Consider the following 17129-nt stretch of genomic DNA (forward strand, 5'->3'; position numbering starts at 1 on the left):
CTGACATTTTACAGTCTCTCTTTCTAAAAACCAGGACAAAACTTAACCTCTCTAAAGCGGATCCCGCTTAAAAACTGACATTTGTCTAGGTCGCAAGGGTGTCTGGTTTAGTGGGGTTTCACTGTACTCACAGTTCAAGGGGCGGAGAGTAGCCCAGTGGTAAAGCCCTCACTTGATGCGCAGTCAGTCTGGGATCGATCCCCGGTGTTGGTCCATTGGGGGTATTTCTTGTTTTAGCCAGTGCACCACAAATGGTATATCAAAAACCGTGGTATGTGTTATCCTGTCTGTGGGATGGTGCATATAAAAGATCCCTTGCTACTAAAGGAAAAATGTAGTGGGTTTCATGTCTAGAACTATGTCAGAATTACCAAATGTTCGACATCCAATTATGGTGTTGTTAAACAAAGCAAACTTTTAAGTTAATAAATATGAAAGATAGGAGTTGCCAGATAGAGAAGAAATCCGATGGAATTCAAAGACAAAAAAGGAAAGACCCAAGTGGGATAAAATAACAAGAACAAAAAACAAACAACAGTTGTGCTTAACAAATCATTATAATGAATGAACCAGTTAATCATTATGAATGAAGAAATGAAGGCATCAATCAATCAATCATCGGCCTCGGTGGCGTCGTGGTTAGGCCATCGGTCTACAGGTTGGTAGGTATTGGGTTCGGATCCCAGTCGAGTGAGTGCTCCGCAAGGCTCAATGGGCACCGACCAGTGATCCATAACTGGTTCAACAAAGGCCATGGTTTGTGCTATCCTGCCTGTGGGAAGTGCAAATAAAAGATCCCTTGCTGCCTGTCATAAAAGAGTAGCCTATGTGGCGACAGCAGGTTTCCTCTAAGAAACAGTGTTAGAATGACCATATGTTTGACGTCCAATAGACGATGTTAAGATAAAAAATCAATGTGCTCTAGTGTGAAGTTTATATATATATATATATATATATATATATATGAATGAATGAATATTTAACGACACCCCAACACATCGGCTATTGGGTGTAAAACTATATATATATATATATATATATATGAAGAGTTTTAGCGCAAAACGCAATAAACCCCATGTTAAAAACCATTGTGTGAACACCACTCAGACAAACACAAGTTCAAATTCAGTTTTCTGAGGATATATCGCAGATTACAGAGAAACTGGAGTAGTGTTTATGGTTGTTTGGAATAAAACGTTTTTAAGATTGGGTGTGTATAGTGGCGTTTATCGCGTTTTGAGATGAAACTCTTCATATATAGACAACAAATATATAAAATCTACAGCACCAAGTACCTGGACATGCGTTAGTGTTACAGGTTTCTGTGCCTGATAAAGTGCTTGACCCCACACAGAAGCGTCCGTTATTCTGTGGTGCAGGGTTATCACACGCACGAGTACGAGTCCATGATCTTGATCCACCGCCACACGACACACTGCAGCGACCAGGCACAGAAGAACCCCAGAATCCCCACTGACCATCAACTGAAAAACAAGAAGATGTTTATCAAATTTAATTGTCACACGTCACACTGCAGACACCAGGTACAGCAACACCCCATGGTCCCCACACATCATCAACTGTAAAACAAGCAGATGTTTATCAAATATAATTGTCACACGTTACACTGCAGGCATCAGGTACAGAAGAACCCCAGAATCCCCACTGACCATCAACTGAAAAACAAGTAAAACAAGAAGATGTTTATCAAATTTAATTGTCACACGTCATACTGCAGACACCAGGTACAGCAACACTCCAGGTTCCCCACTGACCATCAACTGAAAAACAAGTAAAACAAGCAGATGTTTATCAAATAAAATTGTCACACGTTACACTGCAGGCACCAGGTACAGTAACACCCCATGCTCCCCACACACCATCAACTGTAAAACAAGATGTTTATCAAATATAATTGTCAGATGACACACTGCAGGCACCAGGTACAGCAACACCCCATGCTCCCCACACACCATCAACTGTAAAACAAGTAAAACAAGCAGATGTTTATCAAATAAAATTGTCACACGTTACACTGCAGGCACCAGGTACAGTAACACCCCATGGTCCCCACACACCATCAACTGTAAAACAAGATGTTTATCAAATATAATTGTCAGATGACACACTGCAGGCACCAGGCACAGCAACACCCCATGCTCCCCACACACCATCAACTGTAAAACAAGTAAAACAAGCAGATGTTTATCAAATAAAATTGTCACACGTTACACTGCAGGCACCAGGTACAGTAACACCCCATGCTCCCCACACACCATCAACTGTAAAACAAGATGTTTATCAAATATAATTGTCAGATGACACACTGCAGGCACCAGGTACAGCAACACCCCATGCTCCCCACACACCATCAACTGTAAAACAAGTAAAACAAGCAGATGTTTATCAAATAAAATTGTCACACGTTACACTGCAGGCACCAGGTACAGTAACACCCCATGGTCCCCACACACCATCAACTGTAAAACAAGATGTTTATCAAATATAATTGTCAGATGACACACTGCAGGCACCAGGCACAGCAACACCCCATGCTCCCCACACACCATCAACTGTAAAACAAGTAAAACAAGCAGATGTTTATCAAATAAAATTGTCACACGTTACACTGCAGGCACCAGGTACAGTAACACCCCATGCTCCCCACACACCATCAACTGTAAAACAAGATGTTTATCAAATATAATTGTCAGATGACACACTGCAGGCACCAGGCACAGCAACACCCCATGCTCCCCACACACCATCAACTGTAAAACAAGTAAAACAAGCAGATGTTTATCAAATAAAATTGTCACACGTTACACTGCAGGCACCAGGTACAGTAACACCCCATGGTCCCCACACACCATCAACTGTAAAACAAGATGTTTATCAAATATAATTGTCAGATGACACACTGCAGGCACCAGGCACAGCAACACCCCATGCGCCCCACACACCCTCAACTGAAAAACAAGAAGATGTTTATCAAATATAATTGTCAGATGATACGCTGCCGACACCAGGTACAGCAACACCCCATGCTCCCCACTGACCATCAACTGAAAAACAAGAAGACAATCATCAAATACAATTCTCACACATCACACTGCAAGCATCAGGCAAAGAAGAACCCCACGCTCCCCACTGACCATCAACTGAAAAACAAGATGACAATCATCGAATATAACTGTCACACATCACACTGCAAGCATCAGGCAAAGAAGAACCCCACGCTCCCCACTGACCATCAACTTAAAATCAAGATGACAATCATCGAATATAATTGTCCAGAGGGTTCATACACTAGTAGCTTAATCAATTTCCCCAAAATTCCAGGATTATTAGACACAGAGTAATTAACAGTGGATAATAATTCAAATTTATTTTATTTGACGACGCACTCAACACATTTTATTTACGGTTATATGGCGTCGGATATATGGTTAAAAAGAAGGAAGGAAATGGTTTATTTAATGATGCACTCAACACATTTTATTTACAGTTATATGGCGTCGGACATATGGTTAAGGACCACACAGATATTGAAGGAGGAAACCCGCTGTTGCCACTGCATGAGCTACTCTTTTCGATTAGCAGCAAGATATCTTTTATATGCACCATCCCACAGACAGGATAGTAACATACCACTGCCTTTGTTACACCAGTTGTGAAGCACTGGTTGGAACAGGAAATAGCCCAATAGGTCCACCGACGTGGATCGACCCTAGACCGACCGCGCATAAAGTGAATGCTTTACCACTGGGCTACATCCCGCCCCTGAAAAACAAGATGACATTTATCGAATATAATTGTTTGCACTCCACAGGGTTTATATATACATGTATACACTGGTAGCTTATAAGCAAATTCCAGGACATTTTTCCAAAATTCCAGGATTATTAGACACAGTGGATAATAATTCAGACATAGATGAACGATAAGTGAAATATTGGGAGGGGTTGAGTTGTGAGTTTGTTTAAACCTGCAGTCTCAAATATATTTAGAACAGATCACCAAAATAAATGTTCTTACCGTTGCACGTACACCATTATTTTTTCAATATCCTTTGACTACACATGTAAATCAACTAAAAATATATTCTTTTTTAATTTAACACTATCAGGCATGGAAAATAGCAGTTATATACTAGCCCAACATTGAATATCACTAGCCATGGGAGTGGGGCTACCATAATCTAGAAGCCCTGTCAGGCATGGAAAATAGCAGTTATATACTAGCCCAACATTGAATATCACTAGCCATGGGAGTGGGGCTACCATAATCTAGAAGCCCTGTCGGGCATGGAAAATAGCAGTTATATACTAGCCCAACATTGAATATCACTAGCCATGGGAGTGGGGCTACCATAATCTAGAAGCCCTGTCAGGCATGGAAAATAGCAGTTATATACTAGCCCAACATTGAATATCACTAGCCATGTGGGGAGTGGGGCTACCATAATCTAGAAGCCCTGTCAGGCATGGAAAATAGCAGTTATATACTAGCCCAACATTGAATATCACTAGCCATGGGAGTGGGGCTACCATAATCTAGAAGCCCTGTCAGGCATGGAAAATAGCAGTTATATACTAGCCCAACATTGAATATCACTAGCCATGGGAGTGGGGCTACCATAATCTAGAAGCCCTGTCAGGCATGGAAAATAGCAGTTATATACTAGCCCAACATTGAATATCACTAGCCATGGGAGTGGGGCTACCATAATCTAGAAGCCCTGTCAGGCATGGAAATAGCAGTTATATACTAGCCCAACATTGAATATCACTAGCCATGGGAGTGGGGCTACCATAATCTAGAAGCCCTGTCAGGCATGGAAAATAGCAGTTATATACTAGCCCAACATTGAATATCACTAGCCATGGGAGTGGGGCTACCATAATCTAGAAGCCCTGTCAGGCATGGAAAATAGCAGTTATATACTAGCCCAACATTGAATATCACTAGCCATGGGAGTGGGGCTACCATAATCTAGAAGCCCTGTCTGACATGGCAATAGCAGTTATTTACTAGCCCAACATTGAACATCACTAGCCATGGGAGTGGGGCTACTATAATCTAGAAGCCCTGTCAGGCATGGAAAATAGCAGTTATATACTAGCCCAACATTGAATATCACTAGCCATGGGAGTGGGGCTACCATAATCTAGAAGCCCTGTCTGACATGGCAATAGCAGTTATTTACTAGCCCAACATTGAACATCACTAGCCATGGGAGTGGGGCTACTATAATCTAGAAGCCCTGTCAGGCATGGAAAATAGCAGTTATATACTAGACCAACATGAATATCACTAGCCATGGGAATGGGGCTACCATAATCTAGAAGCCCTGTCTGGCATGGCAATAGCAGTTATTTACTAGCCCAACATTGAATATCACTAGCCATGGGAGTGGGGCTACCATAATCTAGAAGCCCTGTCTGACATGGCAATAGCAGTTATTTACTAGCCCAACATTGAACATCACTAGCCATGGGAGTGGGGCTACCATAATCTAGAAGCCCTGTCTGGCATGGCAATAGCAGTTATTTACTAGCCCAACACTGAATATCATTAGCCATGGGAGTGGGAGCTTCTAGATTATGGTAGCCCCACTCCCATGGCTATAGTGATATTCAGTGTTGGGCTAGTAAATAACTACTATTGCCATGCCCGATGGCTAGAGAATAAAATTTGTTAAATGTTGCAGCTACAGTGTAAGTCTATTTTGTAAATATGAATATCAAGCCCCCCACCCTCACAATGTTAGTTTTTTAATCTCTATATCTCCCTCTTTTGGTGACATATCTGATTTTTACTATTATTTAGTAAAATTGTATTAACTTAAGTATAGGTCTAGTGATTTTTTAATCGTGGCTATAGTACTTAGTAAAAAAAATTAATCACTGATCCCATTGCTAGTGGATTTTATAAAAAAATCTAGAAGCCCTGTTGTAAAGCGAGAAACACAAACAACTCACCATCTCCAACAGAACATTCGGTAAAGGTATTGCAATTCAGTGTCAAATTGCGGTTGGTGTCCCCAGCACACGGTTGTCCCCCATTACTAGGTGGGGGACTATCACACTGACGTGACTGAAACACCCAGATAAGTCCAATACCGCACGTCACTGAGCAAGTCCCTGTATCAGTCGTTAACCATTTACCAAATTCACCATTCACTAAAAATATAATATAGATAACAAAGTACTAACACCATCCACTAAACATTTAATATAGATAATAATGTACTGACACCATTCACTAAAAATATAATATAGATAACAAAGTACTAACACCATCCACTAAACATTTAATATAGATAACAAAGTACTAACACCATCCACTAAACATTTAATATAGATAATAGTGTACTGACACCATCCACTAAAAATATAATATAGATAATAATGTACTGACACCATTCACTAAACATTTAATATAGATAATAGTGTACTGACACCATTCACTAAACATTTAATATAGATAATAATGTACTGACACCATTCTCTAAACATTTAATATAGATAACAATGTACTGACACCATTCACTAAACATTTAATATAGATAATAATGTACTGACACCATCCACTAAAAATATAATATAGATAATAATGTACTGACACCATTCACTAAAAATATAATATAGATAATAATGTACTGACACCATCCACTAAACATTTAATATAGATAACAATGTACTGACACCATTCACTAAACATTTAATATAGATAATAATGTACTGACACCATCCACTAAAAATATAATATAGATAATAATGTACTGACACCATTCACTAAAAATATAATATAGATAATAATGTACTGACACCATCCACTAAACATTTAATATAGATAATAATGTACTGACACCATCCACTAAACATTTAATATAGATAACAATGTACTGACACCATTCACTAAAAATATAATATAGATAATAATGTACTGACACCATTCACTAAACATTTAATATAGATAATAATGTACTGACACCATCCACTAAACATTTAATATAGATAACAATGTACTGACACCATTCACTAAAAATATAATATAGATAATAATGTACTGACACCATTCACTAAACATTTAATATAGATAATAATGTACTAATGCCATCAAAGGTAGGAAGGAAATGTTTTATTTAACGATGCACTCAACACATTTTATTTATGATTATATAACGTCAAACATATGGTTAAGGACCACACAGATACTGAGAGAGGAAACCTGCTGTCGCCACTTCATGGCCCACCGACGGCGATCAATCCCAGACCGACCACGCATCAAGCAAATGCTTTACCACTGGACTACGTCCCGCCCCCTAATACCATCGATTGAAAATATCATATCGTGAGGCCTACCATTTTTTTAAATTTATATATACCAACATTTTAAGCAATAAAATTAATATACTGGCTACCAACATTTTAAGCAATAGGCCCGATATGCGTGAAATCTGCATCATTGTAATGGTTTTTTCAAGATTTCTGTCTGGACAAACTTTGGAGGAAATCTAACGGCAATTAAAGATAGGAGAGTAATTTTTCGTAGTTGTTAACAATTTGGTTCGGACAATAAGCTACGCAAATGTCCGGTAGGTAAACTTTGCTACATAGCGGTTAGTTTAGTGCTCATTTGAAGCATAGGAATACTAATAAAAAAGTAGCTATCTGGATAACAACTGTCTGTTTATAACTAAAGAACTGAATGCTAATGCTTACCGAAACTGGTTCACCCATAATAGTTTTATAATTAAATAAATCATGACGACTTATGAATTTAGACATCTTGACGCCCGCACCGGACAATAAACGAGGCTCTTTCGTGTGACGTCATGAACTGGGGTTAATGCACTGTCCCAAGTTCAGCCAGCAAACGTTTTGCTAATGTTCGCGAAATATTTCATTGTTTCCTAAGTGGTAATTCGATTTATTGTGTAGCGTAAAAATCAGTCTAGCGAACGTTAGAAAGAAAGAAAGAAGTGTTTTATTTAACGACGCACTCAACACATTTTATTTACGGTTATATGGCGTCAGACATATGGTTAAGGGCCACACAGACATTTTTAGAGGAAACCCGCTGTCGCCACATAGGCTACTCTTTTACGACAGGCAGCAAGGGATCTTTTATTTGCGCTTCCCACAGGCAGGATAGCACAAACCATGACCTTTGTTGAACCAGTTATGGATCACTGGTCGGTGCAAGTGGTTTACACCTACCCATTGAGCCTTGCGGAGCACTCACTCAGGGTTTGGAGTCGGTATCTGGATTAAAAATTCCACGCCTCGACTGGGATCCGAACCCAGTACCTACCAGCCTGTAGACCGATGGCCTGCCACGACGCCACCGAGGCCGGTAGCGAACGTTAGTGACAAGTGGTTGACTGAACTTACGCCTGGGTTTACATTAAAGGGACATTCCGGAGTTTGCTGCATACATACGATGTTTCCGACTAATAAAATATTTCTTCGATTAAAATTACATATTAAATATATTTTCTTGTTTAGAATATCAGTGTCTGTATATTCAATGTTTCTGGTCGTCTTAATATGTCTATGAAGCCCTAACTGGATTTTGTCGTCAGATAATTTTGTATGTACGAAAAAAATTTTTTTAGGAAATAAAAGGAAATTTAACCTTGTATATGGTCACCTATGGGATTTTATTTGGTATAGTCCAATCTGTGACGGTTCACCATCACCAACCTCTCTACCGCCTAGACGTAACTGGCCACTGTCACCAGTCTTGCCAGTTCGCAAGGCGGCGGTCCGGACAGGAGCCTTTGGAAAGAGAACGGCCGTCGCTCAACCAAGCGACCAGCCTGGCAAGGCCCGACCTTCTTCAACATCCACATCAGCACTGTCCCCCTCCGACTCGGAAGCCGTCTGGAAGTTGCAGGTCGGGAAGACCAGGTCCGGCTTCCTGAAGTTTGTGCTGGAGGACACGACGGACAAGACGACGCTGGTGGGCGGAGTGGTGGAAGAGGAATTTAGATACCTCCCTGATGGAAGTGCCTTCGAGCTTCATACCATCAAGTCACCAACCGGCAAGTCGAGACTAGTCCTAAGCCAACACCGAGGAGATGTCTACCGCCAAGCGATCCTGATCAGCGAAATGGATAGCCAGACCATTCATCGGATCGTCAAGGCTCTCTTCGGCAGGGACTATGGAAATGTCATAACCTTTCTTGAAGACCAGAAAGGGAAGCGATCCATCCCCCGATTTTCCGCGACTTCGCTCATCAGCTCGCCGTAATCAACCTCTCAAAAAATGTCGCCTCGAGGTAAGGGCTTAGTCGGACTTTTTTGGCCGGTGTTCAACATTGTATCTTTATTATTTTATTTTATTTTTTTATTTTTTTATTTTTTTGTAAACAGTCCGACGTACTTTATTTTGACTGCCCGTCTAAATTGGTCAAATTACCGTTAAACCTTTTCAGCCGAGCTTTTTAAAGTATAGGCCCTATGTTTGGACTTTAATTTTTTCCAGACATGAATAGAATGAATGAATCAGCTGCTATTGGTCTTAAGTCTCTGACACAACTTCTGAATTCCGTCCACCTCAAACGTACCCTCCCCCCCACACACACACACACTCCTGACCCGGACTTAGTCACTGGCGACGTCAGAGGTTAAGCCCGACACAGGTGTGTTTGAAACCTTAGAGGTATATGAACACATAAAAACAATTTCTCTCTCTCTCTCTCTCTCTCTCTCTCTCTCTCTCTCTCTCTCTCTCTCTCTCTCTCTCTCTCTCTCGTTTCCTTTGAGTGTATGTATCACCATTTTTAAGACTACCTCGAAAGAATGCCGTTACGCTGAACGCACTCGAGATTTATCAAAACTCTTTGCAGGTATTAGTAACGTGTGCTGTTTACGGAAACCCCGTTGGTTATGACGTAAATTGGCCACACTGTATGATGTACATCAAGGAAATGTTTCCACATTCGTTCCGAGAATAAAAACCGCTAAAATGTCTGCTAGACATGTGAACAAAGCTCTTCCTGTCACTTTCAACAAAAACAAACTGGTTCACATAGCACCTTGGGCACGTCCACCAATGTGAAGCCAAAATTGCTATTATTTCAGTCTCTTGGGTGGTGGGGGGTGGGGGTGGGGGGTCTGCATATATTTTGCCTTCATATACTTTTGCTAAGGTCCCTAAGTAGATTTCCCATCTAAAATCACAAAACTGACCAATTACGTAGTCCCAAAGAAAAGAAAATTATCACTTGGGTATTTTGAGTGGTTGTTTTGTTCCAACGTACCCTACCAATAGGATTAATAATATGCATTTTTACTTTGGATTTTTTAAGAGAGAAAAATCCTATAACCCCATTTCGTTTTATTAATGCGCAGAAATATATTTAGTTAAATAGTTTATTATATCATCAAGTCATTTATGCTGTTTTACAAGTTAGGTTGATGAAAGCGAAGCGCCTTGTCGTAAATAACTGCGTTTGTTTACACTGTGCATACTGGGGTTGGTCGGAGATGACGTCACTTCGCCCCAAGCTAGAATTTCGGTCGCAACAAAAACAAAAGAAAATGGCTTCCCCCAGTTAGCAGGAATAATCACGGTTTTTTTTTTTATTAACTTTAAAATTACGCGTTTTTCATGTGTTAACGTGTAGTGGTCCGGGTGTGCATCTTTCCAACACATAAGGCTCATGTTTGAGTTTACTATCTCTTTAAAACTCACCTGGGTTAAGAGGGCATGCAGCTAATGTGCAGGTCTCCTTGATATCACGTTTGGCGAGCCCATAGCAAGCGTCGCCGTTATTCTGAGGGGCGGGATTGCTGCACGAACGAACCTGACTAAGCACCTTTAAGCCAGTCCCACACGATACGCTGCACCGACCAACACTTGTAGTGGTCCAGTCATTCCATCTGCCATCAACTGAATAAAACCAAGGGAGACAAATCTTTGTATCAACGAAGTCATTTCATTTTATTTCAACTAAGTCAAGGCAACCAACTATAGTCCCATGGGCGTACAATAGGAGGGGTTCGATGGGTTCGACCGAACCCTCCCCACCCCACCCCCCTCTGAAATTACTTTTTTTATAATTTAATATATCTGACATTATTGTATTTACTCAACATAGAAATATATGCCCAATATCTCTGCAATCTATTTTGGAACCCCCCTTTTCAAAATCCTATGTATTGGAACCCCCCCCCCCCCCCCGTTTCAAAATCCTATGTACGCCCTCCTCCTACAAAAATGTTGGGGTTTTTTAGTAAATCATTTTAGTTTGGTTTGACATCAGAAGAATAGTAAACTTGTTTTGGAAATGACGAAACTATAGGCCTACTATCTTTGTGTGCAATTTAGAAAACAATTTGTTCAGAAATAAATAACTTGTAGTAGGCCCGCTAAATTTTATAATATGAAATAAGGCGGACGGACTATAGCTCCAATTTCCATTTTGACGAACAAATTCGAAAATATGCGTCAAAATTACCTTCAAGAAATTACGCAACATTTTCTATTTGAATTTAATCCTACGGGATATTTGCATAATCAATAGGACCAAAACCAACCCTCGCCCACTGCCGACCCCGGTCGGGTTGCTGGTGCTCCCTTGACATGCCACCGCGGGCGACCCCATCTCTCACCCACCCCAAACATTTTCCTGTCCTGGACAGAGAAGTCGGCGAGAGTCGACATCTGCGTCAATGACAGGCGTGTGCTACAACAGAAACTTTACTTTGTTCCCTGGATCCGAGTCAGCTCCACCCTCACCCCAGCCCAGCTTAATGTGTACTTACTTCCGCCGTGCCTGAGTCGTTTGTCAGTCGATAGTATGTAACCATATTGTTCAGTGTTCAGTTAATCACCGACAAAACAATTGCAAAGATTCAGAAGTGGGCCTATTTCAGAACAGTCTGCTGCGTATCTGTTTAAATTTAGCATCATGAAATATTAACGTCCAAGTTGTTCCAAATTCTTAAAAACAATTTTTTTTTAAAAATATGCTCGCTAATACTCGCTGATTTAATGTTTTTCTATTTGGTATCTATCAAATGGTTATTTTCACACTGGGTTCAGAATTGTAGGATATTAAGCTTTCATTTCGTATCATGTTTATGTCCCGAGTAAAATAATTTTCAGTTGTCCCAAGCTTTAGACATAAACATGAATCGAAATGGTAGGAGTTTAATATGCTATTTATTACCCATAATCAATCTTAATTTATATCACTAAACTCGTTTGGTTGGCGTTCCTGTAAGTGCGCCAATCGATGACGTCAGCGTGTGACGTCGAAGTGTTACGTCCCACTTGGCGTTCTAGTGGGACGTATCACTTTGATATGTACCAATATATTTTTTAACCATATGGGTAATAAAGATAATTTATACCTGAGTCATCACAAATGTAGGCGAGGAACCTGGTCGCTTTGGAGGACAGAATGGAATAAGACGTCAGTGTGTAATGATTTGTACTTGTGCTAATCTGTCTAAGTTCATTATTCAGAGCAGCAGTGTCTGCAGTTGTTGCGATGCCCACGGTGTATATGACTATCCCTGCATTCTTCACTGCAAACGCAGCATTGAACGTATTGCCAAAATTACCGGAAGGTCCATCAGTAACAAGGAACATTATCCTTTGCTTGCCGGTGAGAAAATTCCGGTCAAACATGGCTTTTGCTTCATTGATGGCGAGGTGTGTCGCAGATCCGTTGCCTGGGTAAGCGAGACTTTCAACGTCAGCGGCTACATTAGGACTCGCAGTTAGCTCAATTTTGTTAGCACTGACGGTGTTGCTGTATGCAACGACTCCAAATCGTGAGGTCGCGGCTGTTGCTTTTATTATCTTTACGAAGTCGGAGACGGCGGATTTTATCTGTTGCCAGTTTGCAGACGTCTGAGATCCATCCAACACAAAAATCACATCTAGATTCTTTTTACACTCTGAAAAAATGAAAGAATGAAGAACTTTATGAAATCTGTTCAGTTTTGTACCTTTACAGCATACCAGTAAACACTCATTACGCCTCTTGGACGTGGTATGTGCTGTCCTGCATTAGGACAGATGTAGCGGGTTTCCTTTGATGACTACGAGTCAGAACTACCAAATGTTTGATATCCAATAGCTGATGATTAATTAATCAATGTGCTCTAGTGGTGTCGTTAAACAAAACAAACTTCATTAAGCCTGAGTACAGAATCTTTTGTTTGTTTGTTTGTTTTTTCTTAATGTAATCTCTTCAGTTGTTTACCTTTATTATTCACGTGTTGGCGAGAACAACATTTGTTATTTTTGATAACACATACTAATAACACACACACACACACACACACACACACACACACACACACACACACACACACCCACAGACACACACACACACCTCATAACAATTTAAAGACATATGACTGGCTTCCCCCAGATGACGAACAGACCGCCACTGACATTGGCTACAAATAGTGGTGTGATTGTCCTACATGTCACCTATTGGCTACAATAGTGGTGTGATTGTCCTACATGTCACCTATTGGCTACAGTAGTGGTGTGATAGACCTACATGTCACCTATTGGCTACACTAGTGGTGTGATAGACCTACGTGCCACCTATTGGCTATAATAATGGTGTGATAGACCTACATGCCACCCATTGGCTACAATAGTGGTGTGATAGACCTACATGTCACCTATTGGCTACAATAGTGGTGTGATAGACCTACATGCCACCTATTGGCTACAATAGTCGTGTGATAGACCTACATGTCAGCTATTGGCTACAATAGTGGTGTGATAGTTCTACATGTCATCTACTTGCTACAATAATGGTGTGATAGACCTACATGTCACCTACTGGCTACAATAGTGGTGTGATAGACCTACATGCCACCTATTGGCTACAATAGTCGTGTGATAGACCTACATGTCACGTATTGGCTACAATAGTGGTGTGATAGTTCTACATGTCATCTACTTGCTACAATAATGGTGTGATAGACCTACATGTCACCTACTGGCTACAATAGTGGTATGATATACCTATATGTCACCTGTTGGCTACAATAGTTGTGTGATAGACCTACATGTCACCTATTGGCTACAATAGTGGTGTGATAGACCTACATGTCACTTATTGGCTACAGTAGTGGTGTGATAGACCTACATGTCACCTACTGGCTACACTAGTTGTGAGACATATATGTCACCTATTGGCTACACTAGTGGTGTGATAGACCTACGTGGCACCTATTGGCTATAATAGTGGTGTGATAGACCTACATGCCACCCATTGGCTACAATAGTGGTGTGATAGACCTACATGTCACTCATTGGCTACAATAGTGGTGTGATAGACCTACATGCCACCTATTGGCTACAATAGTCGTGTGATAGACCTACATGTCACCTATTGGCTACAATAGTGGTGTGATAGTTCTACATGTCATCTACTTGCTACAATAGTGATGTGATAGACCTACATGTCACCTACTGGCTACAATAGTGGTGTGATAGGCCTACATGTCACCTAATGACTACAATAGTGGTGTGATAGACATACATGCCACCTACTGGCTACAATAGTGGTGTGATAGACCTACATGTCACCTACTGGCTACAATAGTGGTGTGATAGACCTACATGTCACCTACTGGCTACACTAGTGGTGTGATAGACCTACATGTCACCTATTGGCTACAATAGTGGTGTGATAGACCTACATGTCACCTATTGGCTACACTAGTAGTGTGATAGACCTACATGTCAACTATTGCCTACACTAGTAGTGTGATAGACCTACATGTCAACTATTGCCTACACTAGTAGTGTGATAGACCTACATGTCAGCTATTGGCTACATTAGTGGTGCGGTAGACCTACATGTCAACTATTGCCTACACTAGTGGTGCGATAGACCTACATATCAACTATTGCCTACACTAGTAGTGTGATAGACCTACATGTCAACTATTGGCTACACTAATAGTGTGATAGACCTACATGTCACCTATTGGCTACACTAGTTGTGTGATAGACCTACATGTCACCTATTGGCTACACTAGTGGTGTGGTAGACCTACATGTCAACTATTGCCTACACTAGTAGTGTGATAGACCTACATGTCACCTATTGGCTACAATAGTGGTGTGATAGACCTACATGTCACTTATTGGCTACAGTAGTGGTGTGATAGACCTACATGTCACTTATTGGCTACAGTAGTGGTGTGATAGACCTACATGTCACCTACTGGCTAAACTAGTTGTGAGACCTATATGTCACCTATTGGCTACACTAGTGGTGTGATAGACCTACGTGCCACCTATTGGCTATAATAGTGGTGTGATAGACCTACATGCCACCCATTGTCATCTACTTACTACAATAATGGTGTGATAGACCTACATGTCACCTACTGGCTACAATAGTGGTGTGATAGACCTACATGTCACCTACTGGCTACACTAGTGGTGTGATAGACCTACACGTCAACTATTGGCTACAATAGTGGTGTGATAGACCTACATGTCAACTATTGCCTACAATAGTGGTGTGATAGACCTACATGTCACCTATTGGCTACAATAGTGGTGTGATAGACCTATATGTCACGCCTACATTAGTGGTGTGATAGACCTACATATCACCTGTTGGCTACAGTAGTGGTGTGATAGATCTACATATCACCTATTGGCAACAATTGTTCTGTGATAGACCTACATGTCACCTACTGGCTACAATTGTTCTGTGATAGACCTACATGTCACCTACTGGCTACAATTGTTCTGTGATAGACCTACATGTCACCTACTGGCTACAATAGTGGTGTGATAGACCTACATGTCACTTATTGGCTACACTAGTTGTGTGATGGACCTACATGTCAGCTATTGGCTACACTAGTGGTGTGGTAGACCTACATGTCACCTATTGGCGACAATAGTGGTGTGATAGACCTACATGTCACTTATTGGCTACACTAGTTGTGTAATAGACCTACATGTCACCTACTGGCTACAATTGTTCTGTGATAGACCTACATGTCACCTATTGGCGACAATAGTGGTGTGATAGACCTACATGTCACTTATTGGCTACACTAGTTGTGTGATGGACCTACATGTCAGCTATTGGCTATACTAGTGGTGTGGTAGACCTACATGTCACCTATTGGCTACAATTGTTCTGTGATAGACCTACATGTCACCTATTGGCGACAATAGTGGTGTGATAGACCTACATGTCACCTATTGGCGACAATAGTGGTGTGATAGACCTACATGTCACTTATTGGCTACACTAGTTGTGTGATGGACCTACATGTCAGCTATTGGCTACACTAGTGGTGTGGTAGACCTACATGTCACCTATTGGCGACAATAGTGGTGTGATAGACCTACATGTCACTTATTGGCTACACTAGTTGTGTGATGGACATACATGTCACCTATTGGCTACAATTGTTCTGTGATAGACCTACATGTCAGCTATTGGCTACACTAGTGGTGTGGTAGACCTACATGTCACCTATTGGCTACACTAGTGATGCGATAGACCTACATGTCACCTATTGGCGACAATAGTGATGTGATAGACCTACATGTCACCTATTGGCTACACTAGTGATGTGATAGACCTACATGTCACCTATTGGCTACACTAGTGATGTGATAGACCTACATGTCACCTATTGGCTACACTAGTGATGTGATAGACCTACATGTCAGCTATTGGCTACACTAATGGTGTGGTAGACCTACATGTCACATACTGGCTACAAAGTGGTGCTATAGACCTACATGTCACCTATTGGCTACAATAGTGGTGTGATAGACCTACATGTCACCTACTGGCTACAATAGTGGTGTGATAGACCTACATGTCACCTATTGGCTACACTAGTGGTGTGATAGACCTACATGTCACCTATTGGCTACAATAGTGGTGTGATAGACCTACATGTCATCTATTGGCTACAATAGTTGTGTGATAGACCTACACATCCTACACGTCACCTATTGGCTACAAATAGTGGTGTGATAGACCTACATGTCACCTATTGGGTACAATAGTGGTGTGATAGACCTACATGTCATCTATTGGCTACAATAGTTGTGTGATAGACCTACACATCCTACACGTCACCTATTGA

The 17129-nt window shown here is 41.0% G+C and overlaps 1 protein-coding gene across 1 annotated transcript in view; it reads right to left on the minus strand.

The window, feature by feature from the left end:
* The window catches only part of LOC121373452, a 142502-nt gene that overhangs the window by 105490 nt on the left and 19883 nt on the right, over positions 1-17129 (minus strand). Inside the window, exons 8-11 of the mRNA XM_041500117.1 lie at positions 12375-12926; positions 10711-10908; positions 5985-6185; positions 1296-1484 (exon numbers count right to left, since the gene is read on the minus strand). Coding sequence (XP_041356051.1) covers positions 1296-1484; positions 5985-6185; positions 10711-10908; positions 12375-12926 — 1140 coding nt within the window. The remainder of the gene's footprint in view (positions 1-1295; positions 1485-5984; positions 6186-10710; positions 10909-12374; positions 12927-17129) is intronic.

This window comes from Gigantopelta aegis, chromosome 5 (genome assembly GCF_016097555.1).
Source record: "Gigantopelta aegis isolate Gae_Host chromosome 5, Gae_host_genome, whole genome shotgun sequence".
Lineage (NCBI taxonomy): Eukaryota > Metazoa > Mollusca > Gastropoda > Neomphalida > Peltospiridae > Gigantopelta > Gigantopelta aegis.